The 17,195-nt window shown below is 36.8% G+C and overlaps 1 protein-coding gene across 6 annotated transcripts in view; it reads right to left on the bottom strand.

The window, feature by feature from the left end:
• LOC128701637 (kielin/chordin-like protein) overlaps window positions 1–17,195 on the bottom strand; it is a 38,785-nt gene that overhangs the window by 14,778 nt on the left and 6,812 nt on the right. The window contains exons 7-16 of one of the 6 annotated variants that reach the window (XM_070101731.1): window positions 15,044–15,139; window positions 12,732–12,914; window positions 11,953–12,054; window positions 10,499–10,690; window positions 9,629–9,727; window positions 6,705–6,855; window positions 6,060–6,100; window positions 4,580–4,750; window positions 2,418–2,609; window positions 1,404–1,514 (exon numbers count right to left, since the gene is read on the bottom strand). In XM_070101731.1, the coding sequence (XP_069957832.1) occupies window positions 1,404–1,514; window positions 2,418–2,609; window positions 4,580–4,750; window positions 6,060–6,100; window positions 6,705–6,855; window positions 9,629–9,727; window positions 10,499–10,690; window positions 11,953–12,054; window positions 12,732–12,914; window positions 15,044–15,139 (1,338 nt within the window). Of the gene's footprint in view, window positions 1–1,403; window positions 1,515–2,417; window positions 2,610–4,579; window positions 4,751–6,059; window positions 6,101–6,663; window positions 6,856–9,628; window positions 9,728–10,498; window positions 10,691–11,952; window positions 12,055–12,731; window positions 12,915–15,043; window positions 15,140–17,195 lie in introns of all 6 variants that reach the window. The other 5 variants (XM_070101732.1, XM_070101730.1, XM_070101733.1 and 2 more) reach the window with 5 other exon arrangements.

A 17,195-nucleotide genomic window follows, 5' to 3' on the forward strand; every position in this document is an offset into this window, starting at 1 on the left:
AGTGATCGTAACCTGCCACAGGTACACCTGTGATCTTAACCTGACACTGGTACACCTGTGATCTTAACCTGACACTGGTACACCTGTGATCTTAACCTGACACTGGTACACAAGTGATCTTAACCTGCCACTGGTACACCTGTGATCTTAACCTGCTACTGGTACACCTGTGATCTTAACCTGACACTGGTACACCTGTGATCTTAACCTGACACTGGTACACCTGTGATCTTAACCTGACACTGGTACACCTGTGATCTTAACCTGACACTGGTACACAAGTGATCTTAACCTGACACTGGTACACCTGTGATCTTAACCTGACACTGGTACACCTGTGATCTTAACCTGACACTGGTACACCTGTGATCTTAACCTGCCACTGGTACACCTGTGATCTTAACCTGACACTGGTACACAAGTGATCTTAACCTGCCACTGGTACACCTGTGATCTTAACCTGACACTGGTACACTTGTGATCTTAACCTGCTACTGGTACACAAGTGTTCTTAACCTGAAACTGGTACAGCAGTGACCTTAACCTGCCACTGGTACACAAGTGACCTTAACCTGCCACTGGTACACAAGTGACCTTAACCTGCCACTGGTACACAAGTGACCTTAACCTGCCACTGGTACACAGGTGACCTTAACCTGCCACTGGTACACAAGTGACCTTAACCTGCCACTGGTACACAAGTGACCTTAACCTGCCACTGGTACACAAGTGACCTTAACCTGCCACTGGTACACAAGTGACCTTAACCTGCCACTGGTACACAAGTGACCTTAACCTGCCACTGGTACACAAGTGACCTTAACCTGCCACTGGTACACAAGTGACCTTAACCTGCCACTGGTACACAAGTGACCTTAACCTGCCACTGGTACACAAGTGACCTTAACCTGCCACTGGTACACAGGTGACCTTAACCTGCCACTGGTACACAAGTGACCTTAACCTGCCACTGGTACACAAGTGACCTTAACCTGCCACTGGTACACAAGTGACCTTAACCTGCCACTGGTACACAAGTGACCTTAACCTGCCACTGGTACACAAGTGACCTTAACCTGCCACTGGTACACAGGTGACCTTAACCTGCCACTGGTACACAAGTGACCTTAACCTGCCACTGGTACACAAGTGACCTTAACCTGCCACTGGTACACAGGTGACCTTAACCTGCCACTGGTACACAAGTGACCTTAACCTGCCACTGGTACACAAGTGACCTTAACCTGCCACTGGTACACAAGTGACCTTAACCTGCCACTGGTACACAAGTGACCTTAACCTGCCACTGGTACACATTGCTCAGTTAATAAAAGCGAATTTCAAAGCAAAATTTAATGAAAACGAAATTCAAAGAAAATCTAGACATGATTGTATTTGCTCACCCGGAAGGTTCAGTCGGCAAAAGCGGCATTGTAGTTTGTATTTTCGTTATTGCAGGAACCGGTTGCATTATAACTGGTTTTCGTGCCGTTGTAGTGGTTGGTAACGCGTTTCTGCCGAGGAAAAAATGATTGAGGAGAAAATTAAACATGCAAATGAATTCCATTTTGTGTTTGTTTACAGTGTTTGTTTATTCACGATAACTCATGTTTGTTTATTATTGTTTTATTGTTATTACTGGCATAGTGAGACACAAAACCCTGGATGACGTCTTTAAGAGCTGTCTGCCATTACTGTCAGCGGTTTCTGGAACCTCCAGAACAAGCTTTTCATGTGTATTATTATTATTATTATTATTATTATTATTATTATTATTATTATTATTATTATTATTATTATTATTTTTATTATTATTATTTTTATTATTATTATTATTATTTTTATTATTATTATTATGGTAGCACACTTCCATCGATGCTCAGCTTTTTTTTCTTAGCGAATCTTGTATAGACATTTCGCTGATATGTTGTAAACATTTTCAGGGGTCGAGACAGACATCAAAAAAACCTTTCAAATTATCCATGGTAGTTGGATCTCCGTTTCCAGTAATACGGTCGTCCTAGATTCTCCACCATACATGTTTAATTTGTGCCTTGGTAGTTCCAGTTTGATTCTCCTGTATAATATCGGCCCGGGCTTTGTAGCTGGTGACCCGGTGTGCTTTGCTAGCAAGTGGCAGTTCAATAGGGAAGCTAAATAAAACGATTGGGGGCTGAGGGCCTCAGTTTACTGGTGAACATGTAATGTTTTGACGTGGAACGCACTGGAACTATAGCAAGACCATGATCACGGCCACAGAACAGCTGAATTAGATCGACATCCCCTTCGAGATCCTCAAGCAGGTTATCTTATTATTGAGATTAATGTCAGGACGCAGTTCCTGACGAATCAAACAAACAAGCTAAATAAAAGCACTAGGAAAAACAGACTCCCAGGTCAAGAAACTAAGAACTTACAAACAATTCCACACAGGACAACACTGTCCTGGGATCATCATCTGCTTGCAGCTCTTCCCAGGCGACGGGGGACATTCCAGGCACATAATATGCACTTGGCTGTTATGACACTGCTTATGGACACAGTTGTTTCCTGGTATCTCCCACTCGTCCCCGTCTTCGTGGATCTTACCGTCCACATCCACACAAAAACTGGAGTGTACAAAGAGGCATTAGACCAATGAACAAGCTTTTACAAGATACAGAGTTTTTCTTATTTCGTGAAGTAGAGGATATAAAGAGAAAACTTTGAGAAGAATATTATACACAGGAGAAAGGGATAGATACACACTAATCTTGAGGTGTTGGTGACAGCTTTGCTGCAGTCGGAGATTCGCCTCCTGCATAGATTCTTAAAGCGAGCTTTCGACTGGCAATCGTAAGATTGGCGCCATTGCTCATATGTCGCCAGTGGTGATAGCTGCAACTCTCTGAACACATTATTTATTTAGTGGGTTTGGGTTTGAGAAAGACCTTCCTAGTATGGGCCAATAGACCTGCTGCAGTGTTCTCTTTTTCTTTGTTCCCCCTTTCGCATGTTCCTCCGCTGGAATATCGTAAAACGTACAAGGAAGGACAAGTCACACAACATGGATTAAGGTGAGCATTTCGGCGAAAAGTGTGAAGAGTACGGAATGTTCTCAGGCTCACTAGGCTGATCAAACATTTTGTTTATGTGTGGGATCCATAAATGCCATGTGAAGGAACTGGAACTCATCGGAGAAGGAATCATCTTAGGATTATAATGAGATGGTCATGAACATCGTCTGAAATATTCTGAGTTGTTTTGATTACTATGCGAGAGACATTTCGCCGAGTACAGAAGAACATTTGCAAATTGCTGTTGTGTGTACGGAGATTCTGGAGACATGGTCAAGGATAAACTGTGGCCGGGTAAATTATTAAGTGATACAATACTTGTAAATTTAATAAAAGAGTCACCTCTAAAGAGCCATCCATCACGAAGCCAACAAACGAAGGCAGTAAATGCACTAACGACCCCAGGGTTGGTGGAGTACACGCAAAAAAACATTACCTGACTAAAAGGGTGTCTGCCCTCGGGTGCTCTCTTGCCCCAAGACAAATAAACGGCTACACCACAGACCGCCGGATGGTGGTATCAACTGGAGAATCAGGGAAGCCAGTGATCCACAAGGCTAGTAGCTACGAAGTAAAACTTGTGAACTGAAAACTTGGCCAGTGAATACATGAGCAGATCAGCACACAACTCACCACTATATCAATGGTATTCAGTACCGACAAGATTATAAGACACTTGTGCAGCTTTTGGGTATCTATTCTTGTAGACGTTTCGCCACCCAGTGGCTTTATCAGTATATGCATAGACAAAATGAGAAAATTGTACAAATATATACAGCAGCCAATGGAAAATGAGATAAAGATAATGTTGCTTACCGAAGGACTGAACCCCAAGGAACAACACAATTTCCAGATGAGAAGAACAGAGGATGATGGTGTCCCTACACAGCACACATAATGCATAAATTAGTGAAGATTTTGCAGACAGGGGTCACCCTGTAGCGTACTATCTAAGGTAACAACGAATACCGAAGTCACTCAAGGTGTCATTGAGTCACTCAAGGAGTCAGTCAGAGAGTCAATCAAGGACTCATTCAGAGAGTCATTCAGGAAGTTGTATCTCGGATACAAAAACTTTATCATCAAGTTTATCCGTCGAGAAAATACAGTATATGCTGGTAACATGTGATGATTTTATATAGCATTGTAAACGAGACACAGAAAATGGCATGAAATGTTAACATCACACTGACAACAATAGTAATACATGTAATAAAGTTGGTAGAATTACCGACAATATGTGAAGTAAAAGGACACAAGTGCAACTAATGTGACATTTTATTGTGGCAACGTTTCGCTCTCCAGGAGCTTTGTCAAGCCATTATATACCCTCTGTGTCCATGTATTGTTTGTAATGGCTTGACAAAGCTCCTGGAGAGCGAAACGTTGCCACAATAAAATGACACATTAGTTGCACTTGTGTCCTTTTACTTCAGATAGTAATACATGCACATTCCTAAACCGCTGACAAATTGAAGGAAGTGAAATTCAAAGAAAATTGTGACATGAATGAATTTACTTACCTGTGTGGTTTACCTATTCTTTGTAGTGAAGTTTGTATTGGTGTTACTGAAGGCTGTAGTGGTATTGTAGTTGGCTGTAGTGGTATTGTAGTTGGCTGTAGTGGTATTGTAGTTGGCTGTAGTGGTATTGTAGTTGGCTCTATCGTTATTGTAGTTGATACTGTAACATCACTGTTGAGGAGGAAAATAGTCTCACATTTGCTTATTAATTAATAATATATGTATATATATATATATATATATATATATATATATATATATATATATATATATATATATATATATTTATATTTCTATATATCTATATATATATATATATTTATATATATATATATATATGTATATATTTATATATATATATATATATATTGACAGGAAATTTTTTGGTTAATATCTCTTATAAACGAACCAATACACTCTTTTCAGAGATTTTGTTTGCCTTGATCTTTTAAAATTAATGGCAACTGTTTAAATTAAAAACAGAATCTTCATTTTTGAAGGAAATATGTTACTAAATTTTAATCTCAGTATTTTTGCAAATAATTTCATTCATAATATTCTTCATTTACTTATATAGGAAAGTGAAAATTTAAACTTAATATAATACCGCCTTAAGACTACACTTCATATTTTTAAACGTAATTCACTAAATCTCTGTAGATAATTTTTTTTAGGTCTACTCATGGAGTCTTGAGGATATATGTACACCTGCACAGTGTCTGAGCCAGTTGAGCTCCAGCTACAGGGCTTTATGAAACGGTGAGGCGACTTGGATTATCGGATGTAGGGAATACCACTCATGGATAATTGAGGTACAGGGTACCAGGGTTGTCGAATATATGGGATACCACTCTCAGATTTCACAGCGACCTGACTTTTTCTATTGTTTTTATTTGTGCTTTGCTAGTACGATGAAGCTCAAGACAGGAGGGTAATGAGAGCTTCAGCAGAATAATCCCAAGCCAAGTGATCCATGATACTGACAGCCCCACTGAGGACAACATATCCCAGCCATCATCACCTGTGATACTGACAGTCCCACTGAGGACAACATAACCCAGCCATCACCACCTGTGATACTGACAGTCCCACTGAGGACAACATATCCCAGCCATCACCACCTGTGATACTGACAGCCCCACTGAGGACAACATATCCCAGCTAACATCACCTGTGATACTAACAGTCCCACTGAGGACAACATATCCCAGCCATCACCACCTGTGATACTGACAGTCCCACTGAGGACAACATATCCCAGCCATCATCACCTGTGATACTGACAGTCCCACTGAGGACAACATATCCCAGCCATCATCACCTGTGATACTGACAGTCCCACTGAGGACAACATATCCCAGCCATCACCACCTGTGATACTGACAGCTCCACTGAGGACAACATATCCCAGCTATCATCACCTGTGATATTGACAGTCCCACTGAGGACAACATATCCCAGCTATCATCACTTGTGATACTGACAGTTCCACTGAGGACAACATATCCCAGCCATCACCACCTGTGATACTGACAGTCCCACTGAGGACAACATATCCCAGCCATCACCACTTGTGATATTGACAGTCCCACTGAGGACAACATATCCCAGCCATCATCACCTGTGATACTGACAGTCCCACTGAGGACAACATATCCCAGCCATCATCACCTGTGATACTGACAGTCCCACTGAGGACAACATATCCCAGCTATCATCACCTGTGATACTGACAGTCCCACTGAGGACAACATATCCCAGCTATCATCACCTGTGATACTGACAGTCCCACTGAGGACAACATATCCCAGCCATCATCACCTGTGATACTGACAGTCCCACTGAGGACAACATATCCCAGCTATCATCACCTGTGATACTGACAGCCCCACTGAGGACAACATATCCCAGCCATCACCACCTGTGATACTGACAGTCCCACTGAGGACAACATATCCCAACCATCACCACCTGTGATATTGACAGTCCCACTGAGGACAGCATATCCCAGCCATCACCACCTGTGATACTGACAGTCCCACTGAGGACAACATATCCCAGCCATCACTATCTATGATACTTACTGACAGTCCCACTGAGGACAACATATCCCAGCCATCACCACTTTTTTGCAGTTCTTCTCAGGTGACGGGGGACACTCCAGTCTTACCATATTTACTCTGCTGTTGTTACACTGCTTATGAACGCAGTTGTTTCCTGGTATCTCCCATTCATCCCCGTCTTCGTGGATCCTGCCATCCACATCAACACAAAAACTGGAAGGGCAAAGAATATCAGAAAAAAAGGAGTATCAGACCTGAGGAAACATCTTATCAGGCCACGAGGAAGGGAAAGGAGCATCAGACCTGAGGTAACCTCTTATCAGGCCACGAGGAAGGGAAAGGAGTATCAGACCTGAGGTAACCTCTTATCAGGCCACGAGGAAGGAAAAGGAGTATCAGACCTGAGGTAACATCTTATCAGGCCACGAGGAAGGGAAAGGAGTATCAGACCTGAGGAAACATTTTATCAGGCCACGAGGAAGGGAAAGGAGCATCAGACCTGAGGTAACATCTTATCAGGCCACGAGGAAGGGAAAGGAGTATCAGACCTGAGGTAACCTCTTATCAGGCCACGAGGAAGGGAAAGGAGTATCAGACCTGAGGAAACATTTTATCAGGCCACGAAGAAGAAAAAGGAGCATCAGACCTGAAGAAACATAAGGCCGCGAGTAACTAACAAAGATTTCTTATTTATTTACAATTAAAAAAAATATGGATCTATTGAAGAGTACTCGACTAAAAAAATAAATAACCTAGTCATTATTTTTTATATTTATATTTGATAATTTTGCACCAAATGCAACTTAGCAACCAAACGTTGTTAAAATTTGTGTAATATAAAATAGTTTAACCTCCCTAAGCTGACTGTCTTAAAGAGTCTTCGTAATTATACTATCTGGTTTAGGAAGATACGTGAGCAAACGTTTCGTTCCCAGGACCGAAACGTTTTCTAATATGTCCTAGTGTTTGCTCACGTGTCTTTTTAAACCAATTTGTAGGTATCTAACACCAAGGTATATACCGTAACTATATTTAACTAGTGTTCAAGGAAGTAACGAATTTTTAGGTGAGTCAACGTTCAGCGAGGGTTAATGGATGCTTCTGAAGAGCTCTTCATTCAGGGAAATGGAGCTGCCCTTCCGTTCCTAGGATCAAACCCACTGAATCTGTATTATCCTAGGAGGCTTAGCATTTCTCCAGGAATGTAGTAAAAATTCAGATAGCCACATGTAACATATTTTGGAATCTTTATTGACGAAACGTTTCGCCCACCCAGCAGGCTTTTTCAGTCGAAATACAGAGACTGTAGAAATCGTGGAGATGTAAATATAAGGTGATCAGTCCCTGAGCCGGAAGAAGAAAGTTCGAGGGACAGATCACCTCTTATCTACATCTCCAAACTTCTACTGTCTATATCGACTGAAGAAACCTACAGAACAGGCGAAACGTCTCATCATTAAATATACCAAATTAACACATGTGTCTCTTATCCATCCACTGGTGTAATTTGTATACCAATATTAAAAAATAATAATTATAAAAATAATAATAGGTAATAATAAAGATAATTATAATAATAATAATAGATAACAATAGATAATAGTAGATAATAATAGTAAAGATAATAATAGATAATAGTAGATAATAATAGTAAAGATAATAATAGATAATAGTAGATAATCATACTACTACTACTACTACTAATAATAATAATGGTTAATTATATTAACAGATAATAATAATAATAATAATAATAATAATAATAATAATAATAATAATAATAATAATAGATAACAATTTTAATAGATGATAATAATAATAATATTAATAATAATAATAAATATTAATAGATAATAATAATAATAATAAATAATAATAATAATAATAATAATAATAATAATAATAATAGATAAAAATTTTAATAGATGATAATAATAATAATATTAATAATAATAATAAATATTAATAGATAATAATAATAATAGATAATAATAATAATAATAATAATAATAATAATAATAGATAATAATAATAATAATAATAATAATAATAATAATAATAATAATAATAATAATAATTCATGTGAGGTAGGTTGGTTGCACCATCAACCACTAAGGAAACTCAAGTGGACACCTCAAGCGCAATATCTAGAACTAGAGATGCCGAGTTTATAATAAATAGAAGATAATAACTTGGATATGAGAGTCTTGAAGGAAGATGTTACGTTGATAGAGTCAATGTGAATGACAGGACGCCAGTGTAAACATTCAGGACATGTTAGGGAACGGGTGGGATTTGAACCCATTTCGAGTGAGCTCTTAAAACTCTAGGACTCACATGCCATGGTTTCAGACCTCACCCGTTTCGTGATTTTCGTTTACAATCGTGTTATTACGATTTCGTGAGTTGTTCAGGACATCCTCACTGGCTACCTATCGGTCCAGGGACATTGAATACTCTCAGTAATTATGTCCTGAGTGTATATACATACATTATATATATATATATATATATACATATATATATATATATATATATATATATATATATATATATATATATATATATACATATATATATATATATATATATATATATATATATATATATATATATATATATATATATATATATATATATATATAATATATATACAGTGGACCCTCAAATTTAATCGTGCCTTTTCTGTATGCAAAACTATTTTTATTATCTATATAATGTATTTTTGTTAATATTTTTGGGTGTCTGGAATGGTTTAATTGGATTTACATTATTTCCTAAGGGAAATATTAACAAAAAATACATTTTATAGATAATAAAAATAATTTTGCATACAGAAAAGGCACGACTAAATTCGAGGGTCCACTGTATATATATATATATATATATATATATATATATATATATATATATATATATATATATATATATATATATATATATATATATATATATATATACACGTGTGTCGTCAGCAATGTCTTACCCAAGTTCTTCAGCCGACAATAGTGGTCTTGTAGATGGCGCTGGTTTTATTATAAGCTGTGGTTGATTTTGTTCTGTTGTAGATGCTAGTGGCGCGTCTCTGTTGATTAGGAAAATTGAGTCGACCAATAAGTGTACTCATACATTTGTTTATGGTGCTAATGTATTCATTATAACTCAATGTTTGCTAATGATGTTATTAGTCCTGAAAGACTAATTTCCTCTGTTATAGTTAGTAGTTACTTTAAATACTTTTATAAGTACACAAGTTCATCTCTCTATAGTAAAGTATACAAAACTTCACCTCAAATTACCCAATAAAGTCAAAGGACACAACCAAGACAACCCGTACACCAAGTTAAATAACTACGACTTATTTTGTGTGATCTGTATCACGTGACTGGAACAATACACAAATAACCCGCACATAGGAGAATGACGCTTTTGAAGACGTTTCGGTACGACTCGGACCATTTACTAATCACACTAGTTAATAGTCCATGTCGGACCGAAACGTTGTCATTTCATTCTCCTACGTGCAGGTTATTTGTGTACTGCATCTCAGTTTTTTTTTTAGGGTTGAAGCCGATCCGAAGAGACATTCTCATGTTATCCCTGGAAACACTAGGGAAGAGTTAAATATAAAGATATAATAACTACTATAGATATCTTCCGGGAATACCTAACAATGACAGTAAAACCATCTCTCATCAGAGTAACTCCGTTAGAACCCGCGTCTGAACGTTTGTTGATAAACGATGGAATGAAATTACGTAGTTATGTATTATGTCTTATTAGAACGTGGGAGCTCAAGTCAGTAGTTAAATAAACATGCTAACAAAGTAATTACTGATCAAGTGATGGCACTTACAGACAGTCCCACTCGGGGCAACATATCCCAGGTCTCGCCACCTGTTCGCAGTTCCTTCCAGGCGACGGTGGACATTCCATGAACACCATATTTACTTGACTGTTGTTACACTGCTTGTGGACGCAGTTGTCTCCAGATATCTCCCACTCATCCCCGTCTTCGTATATCTTACCGTCCACATCCACACAAAAACTGAAGGAATATATATATATATATATATATATATATATATATATATATATATATATATATATATATATATATATATATATATATATATATATATATATATAAAGTCGGACTTGAGTCCTGGAAATGGGAAGTACAATGCCTGCACTTTAAAGGAGGGGTTTGGGATATTGGCAGTTTGGAGGGATATGTTGTGTATCTTTATATGTATATGCTTCTAAACTGTTGTATTCTGAGCACCTCTGCTAAAACAGTGATAATGTGTGAGTGTGGTAAAAGTGTTGAATGATGATGAAAGTATTTTCTTATGGGGGATTTTCTTTCTTTTTTGGGTCACCCTGCCTCGGTGGGAGACGGCCGACTTGTTGAAAAAAAAAAAATATATATATATAGGAAGAACTCATTTAAAATTAAATCCTTTGTAAACTTTTCTCATATTAAGTATCAGTTATCTTAAGTAATACTTATACACTGCAAGTGAGAACATTTTACATGCATAAATTATGGAAATTATTATATGCTATGAAGATATTTTGGTATCTTGACCACAGTTTCCAACCCATATTCTTAACATTTTTTGGGCTATGCCTTCAGAAGAAGAAGAAGAAGGAAAAAGAAGAAGAAAAAGAAGACAAACCGCTGTAAGACTTCCCAAAAGAAGAATTATTGAAAGCAGAAAGACGTTGTACCTCTGAGATACAACAAATCTAATCTTGAAGACTACAGCCTCAAGGTCTGATAAGATAAAACACATTAACAATTTTGTTAATTCTCAAAATCTGTGATAGGTTCATGTATGTGTATGGGGATACGAGGAGAAAAATACAGAAATCCTTTACTGCTGTAACAATAACAATGGGTAATAATGTTGGTAGAATTACCGGCAGTATGTTAGGTAAAAATGACACATTTGTAAGTAATGCGACATTTTTATTGTAAGCTAAACGTTGCCACAATAAAAATGTCGCATTAGTTGCATATGTGTCCTTTTACCCAACAATAACAATGGGGACGCAAGAATACACTTCAACCAGCGTGTCCCTAGCCAGCCACCGGTTTGGTAAGGTTTGTCAGGAAACAGGACAAGTGTTTCCGAAGCGGGTCTTAGTCATATGATGACCCGACACTGGATCTTTTGGTCATCTGACCGAGGCCTTCCACTGGCTTACCCCTCCACCCCTTTAAAAATTATGGTTATTCTTATAACCATTTTTGCTCTAGACACCGTCATGTTTAAAGAACTTAACCGCGAGTGTCTTCCTTACCCAGTCAATGGTGGAGGAGTAGCTTGTAGAGGAGATACTGGAGGAGGTAGTGGCGTTGTAGGTGACCCTTGTGACTTTGTGGCTGTTAATGGCGCATCACTGCTGAGAAGCAACGAGAAACAGTAGAATTAAGTCATTTTATTACCTTGAATCTATTACAGGCAGGAGCTGCTCTAACTTCCTCTACAAACTTTGAGCACGATGCGACAGATTACCCTTCTATTGATATTCATAATGTTTCCCCTCTGTGACATATTATTGTCGATATGTAAATATTGTCTGGAACGAAGATGGGCCTTCAGTAACGCTATTGAAAAAAAAAATCTTCGTTGTTGTGTTTGGATCCATTCTTAAGTCTTGTAAATAACGAATGGAAAAAAAGTTCGTTGGTGTGTTTGTAACTAACGAATGGAAGACAAAAGCGAGTCCATTGTGAGTCTCGAGGCTTAGTTATGTTTAATGTGTACCTTGGTAACACTGGCCAGCTTAATTAAGGTGGACGCTCAATAAAAGCAATGACAAAATAATCACTGTTTACGTGGCTCACAGTATAATGTTACGAAGTGGAGGTGTAACACCCTACAGGGGTGACGTAAATACTAATTGCAGTGAAGTACTTTAATAAAACACGTTTCGCCAACTGGTGAACTTTTTCAAGTACATAATGTACTTGAAAAATCCCACCCGAGGGTAAAACACTATACCAATAAGGGATTCCACACAGTTAGTCTTTAACACTGCTCACATTACTCACTGACAGTACTTACTTACTTACTTACCACTGAGGGCAACACAATCCAGGCATCGCCACCTGCTTGCAGTTCTTCCCAGGCGACAGTGGACATTCCAGCCCCACGAAATCTATCTGGCTGTTATTACACTGCTTATGGACGCAGTTGTCTCCAGGTATCTCCCACTCGTCCCCATCTTCGTAGATCTTACCGTCCTTATCCACACAATAACTGGAAGAACGACAAAGAGGATGATAAACCTTAGGAACCACTTGTTCTAACGAGTAATGTCATTATATTTACCTACTGAAAACTAGATTAAACTTTCCATAGACATTATAACATTAATAACCCGCACATAGGAGAGAGAAGCTTATGACAACGCTACGTCTGACTTTGGCCATTTCATAAGCTTCTCTCTCCTATGTGCGGGTTATTATGTATTGTTCCAGTCACGACATTGTGCCTTTTTGTTCCTTATATTTGACACATTTCAGAATCACAGTGCATCAGGGATTTTTGAACCTAACATCTTGATGAAGGAAGACTGATACAATCCCAATTGTAAATATATATATATATATATATATATATATATATATATATATATATATATATATATATATATATATATATATATATATATATATATATATATATATATATATATATATATATATATATATATATATATATATATATATATATATATATATATATATATATATATATATATATATATGTCGTGCCGAATATGTAAAACTGGCCAATTAGCAAGAACTTATTTAAAATTAAGTCCTTTCTAAAATTTTCTCTTATACGTTTAAAGATTTATTTTTTTCATTAATGTTAATGTAAAAATTTTTAATTTTGCTCCAAAAGAATCTTAGAAAACTTACCTAACCTTATTATAAGAAGAACAATTTATTTTAGCCTTATCCAACTAAATATATTTTAGATTTGTTTACAATAATTTAATACTAAACAAACACAGTGAAATATATTTTTTTTCGTTAGGTTCAGAATGATTTTGGCGAAATTATTGCATACACAAATTTTCGCTTGTCTTATATGGCAAGATGAGCGTTGCTATTTAAGCCAAGATGGCAAGTTCTGCCTATTCGGCACGACATATATATATGTATATATATATGTCGTGCCGAATATGTAAAACTGGTCAATTAGCAAGAACTCATTTAAAATTAAGTCCTTTGTGAAATTTTCTCTTATACGTTTAAAGATATATTTTTTTCATTAATGTTAATGTAAAATTTGTTAATTTTGCAATAAAAGAATCTTAGAAAACTTACCTAACCTTATTATAACAAAAACAATTTATTTTAGCCTAACCCAACTAAATATATTTTAAATACGTTTACAATAATTTAGCACTAAACAAACACAATCAAATATATTTTTTTCGTCAGGTTCAGAATGATTTTGGCGAAATTATTGCATACACAAATTTTCACTTGTCCTATATGGCAAGATGAGCGTTGCTATTTAAGCCAAGATGGCAAGTTCTGCCTATTCGGCACGACATATATATATATATATATATATATATATATATATATATATATATATATATATATATATATATATATATATATATATATATATATATACACATATGTATATATATATATATATATATATATATATATATATATATATATATATATATATATATATATATATATATATATATATATATATATATATATATATAGGTAAGACGTCGGATCTCTGAAATTATTATTATTATTCTTATAATCATAACTGAGAGCCTTTTTTTCATGCAATTGATTAATTCACATTGTAGTGTTGTTAAAACAAAGAAAATGTGAGATATAAAGCAAATCTCTTCGTTATGCTGTGTGGTCCGCAATAGATTTAAAGCCCGTGCAAGATAAATTCAAACCAATTGCTGTCCCCCCGTCTAGAAAATATATTGATAAACTTGTGTTTTCTCAAAGTATGTCATGATTTCACACTACTGTATTTAACAAACTGTGGCCAGCCGGGGATCGAGCCCGTGTTATTTTGGTCCGCCTCGAGGGAAGCAAATCACAATCCCCGATGCTCAGTAGTTAGAGCGTCGTGGATTTTGACTTGTTTCCCACGAGGAGGTCTAAATTAACACGGGTTCGATCTCCTGCTAGCAGCAGTGTGTTAATTGCCTAAATAACCACTACTGCTGTAGTGTAAATGAGCCAGTTACAGAAAGGCATAAAACTTAATGCTGCGTCGACAACAGGACACACGCAGGCCTACATCTAAAGTAGAGTCCCTCTCCAGCCGCTGCTACGTTATTGAAAATTGAATTAAAAGACTTGAACATGGACGCACTTGCTTACCCAGGTGGGTTAGTTGGCACCTGTGGCACTGAGGCTTGTTTAGTGGTTACTGGAAGCTGTAGTGGGGATGTTGTTGCCTCTGGGGCTGTAGCATCACTGGTGAGTAAAGATGAGAAATATTGAGAGTAAGTTGGTAAATTAAATGCACTCAAACATTTGATAATGATAATCATTTGTCCAAAATGCTTCATATTTGCTTAAAATTTTATTGTAGTCATAAAAACCGACAAGTTGAAAAATGAGGTACTAGTGTAACATTTGGGAAACGTTTGGCCAATCAGTGGCTTCTTCAGTCCAATACAGAGAAGAACGGGGGAAGATAAGGAGGAGTTTGAGGTAATCAGTCCCCTAGCTTGGAATCGATATGTTCAGTCAATCGATCTCAAATTATTATTATTATTATTATTATTATTATTATTATTATTATTATTATTATTATTATTATTATTATCGTCAGACTAATTTCCCTAGCTACAGTCTCCTGTAGTCTTCGACGGGAGACTGGGTGACTGTCACCCTTCCATTAACACATACAGTGTTCCCCTCCGTGACACTTGTACTGACGTATCACTGAGAGGATGTAAGTGTCGAGGATAATATATTTTCCATTTTGCAATACGTGCGTGCAATGCTATATTAGTTAGACTTAAACATTTAGCATTAAGGTAATGTTTAAGGGTTTAACTTCTTTTTATGATGTATTAATGTTGATAGAATTACTGGCAATATGTTGGGTAAAAGGACTCATGTGTAGGTAATGTGACATTTTATTGTGGCAACGTTTCGCTCTCCAGCTTTGTCAGGTTCCTGGAGAGCGAAACGTTGCCATAAGAAAATGTCACATTAATTGCACTTGTCACCTTTTATGATGTTAGAGGCTAGTTCCCTAACTTCTAATTCCCCTTGAGTAGTAATTTTCAGAGTTACTACTAAAACTTCTACTACAACTTTCACTACAACTTTCACTACAACTTCCACTATAACTTCCACTATAACTTTCACTACAATTTCCACTATAACTTTCACTACAACTTCCACTACAACTCCCACTACAACTTCCACTATAACTTCCACTATAACTTCCACTATAACTTCCACTATAACTTTCACTACAACTTCCACTATAACTTCCACTATAATTTCCACTATAACTTCCACTATAACTTCCACTATAACTTCCTCTACAACTTCCACTACAACTTCCACTACAACTTCCACTACAACTTCCACTACAACTTCCACTATAACTTCCACTATAACTTCCACTATAACTTTCACTACAACTTCCACTATAACTTCCACTATAATTTCCACTATAACTTCCACTACAACTTCCACTATAACTTCCACTATAACTTCCACTATAACTTCCACTATAACTTCCACTACAACTTCCACTACAACTTCCACTATAACTTCCACTACAACTTCCACTACAACTTCCACTACAACTTCCACTACAACTTCCACTACAACTTCCACTACAACTTCCACTACAACTTCCACTACAACTTCCACTACAACTTCCACTACAAATGCGCATTACAATCATCTTGACAGTCTCAGGTTCAGAAATTTACCCTTTGCCGCATATATCAGTTACTGCTGTATGCAGTGTTCATCATGTAAGAACATAAGAACATAAGAAAGGAGGAACACTGCAGGAGGCCTACTTGCCCATACTAGGCAGGTCCTTCTCAAACCCAAATCCACTAGCAAAAATATTATCCCAACCCATTTTCATTATTACCCAAGTAATGAAGCTTTGTTGTAATCTTTATTTAGTTCAGATTAGATTATTATTTTCCAAGACTGTTGACACCAACACAACGATCTGAGGACGGTTCCTACACACGAGAGAACAGTACATGTCTCAAAGCTATGTTCAAAATAAGTTTCCTATATTTGTGTCTATTTTTCCAGGTAGTGAGCATGTTGGTTTATTTTTCCAGGTGGTGAGCATGTTGGTTTATTTTTCCAGGTAGTGAGCATGTTGGTTTATTTTTCCAGGTAGTGAGTATGTTGGTTTATTTTTCCAGGTAGTAAGCATGTTGGTTTATTTTTCCAGGTAGTGAGCATGTTGGTTTATTTTTCCAGGTAGTGAGTATGTTGGTTTATTTTTCCAGGTAGTGAGCATGTTGGTTTATTTTTC

The sequence above is a fragment of the Cherax quadricarinatus genome, chromosome 78, assembly GCF_038502225.1.
Source record: "Cherax quadricarinatus isolate ZL_2023a chromosome 78, ASM3850222v1, whole genome shotgun sequence".
NCBI lineage: Eukaryota > Metazoa > Arthropoda > Malacostraca > Decapoda > Parastacidae > Cherax > Cherax quadricarinatus.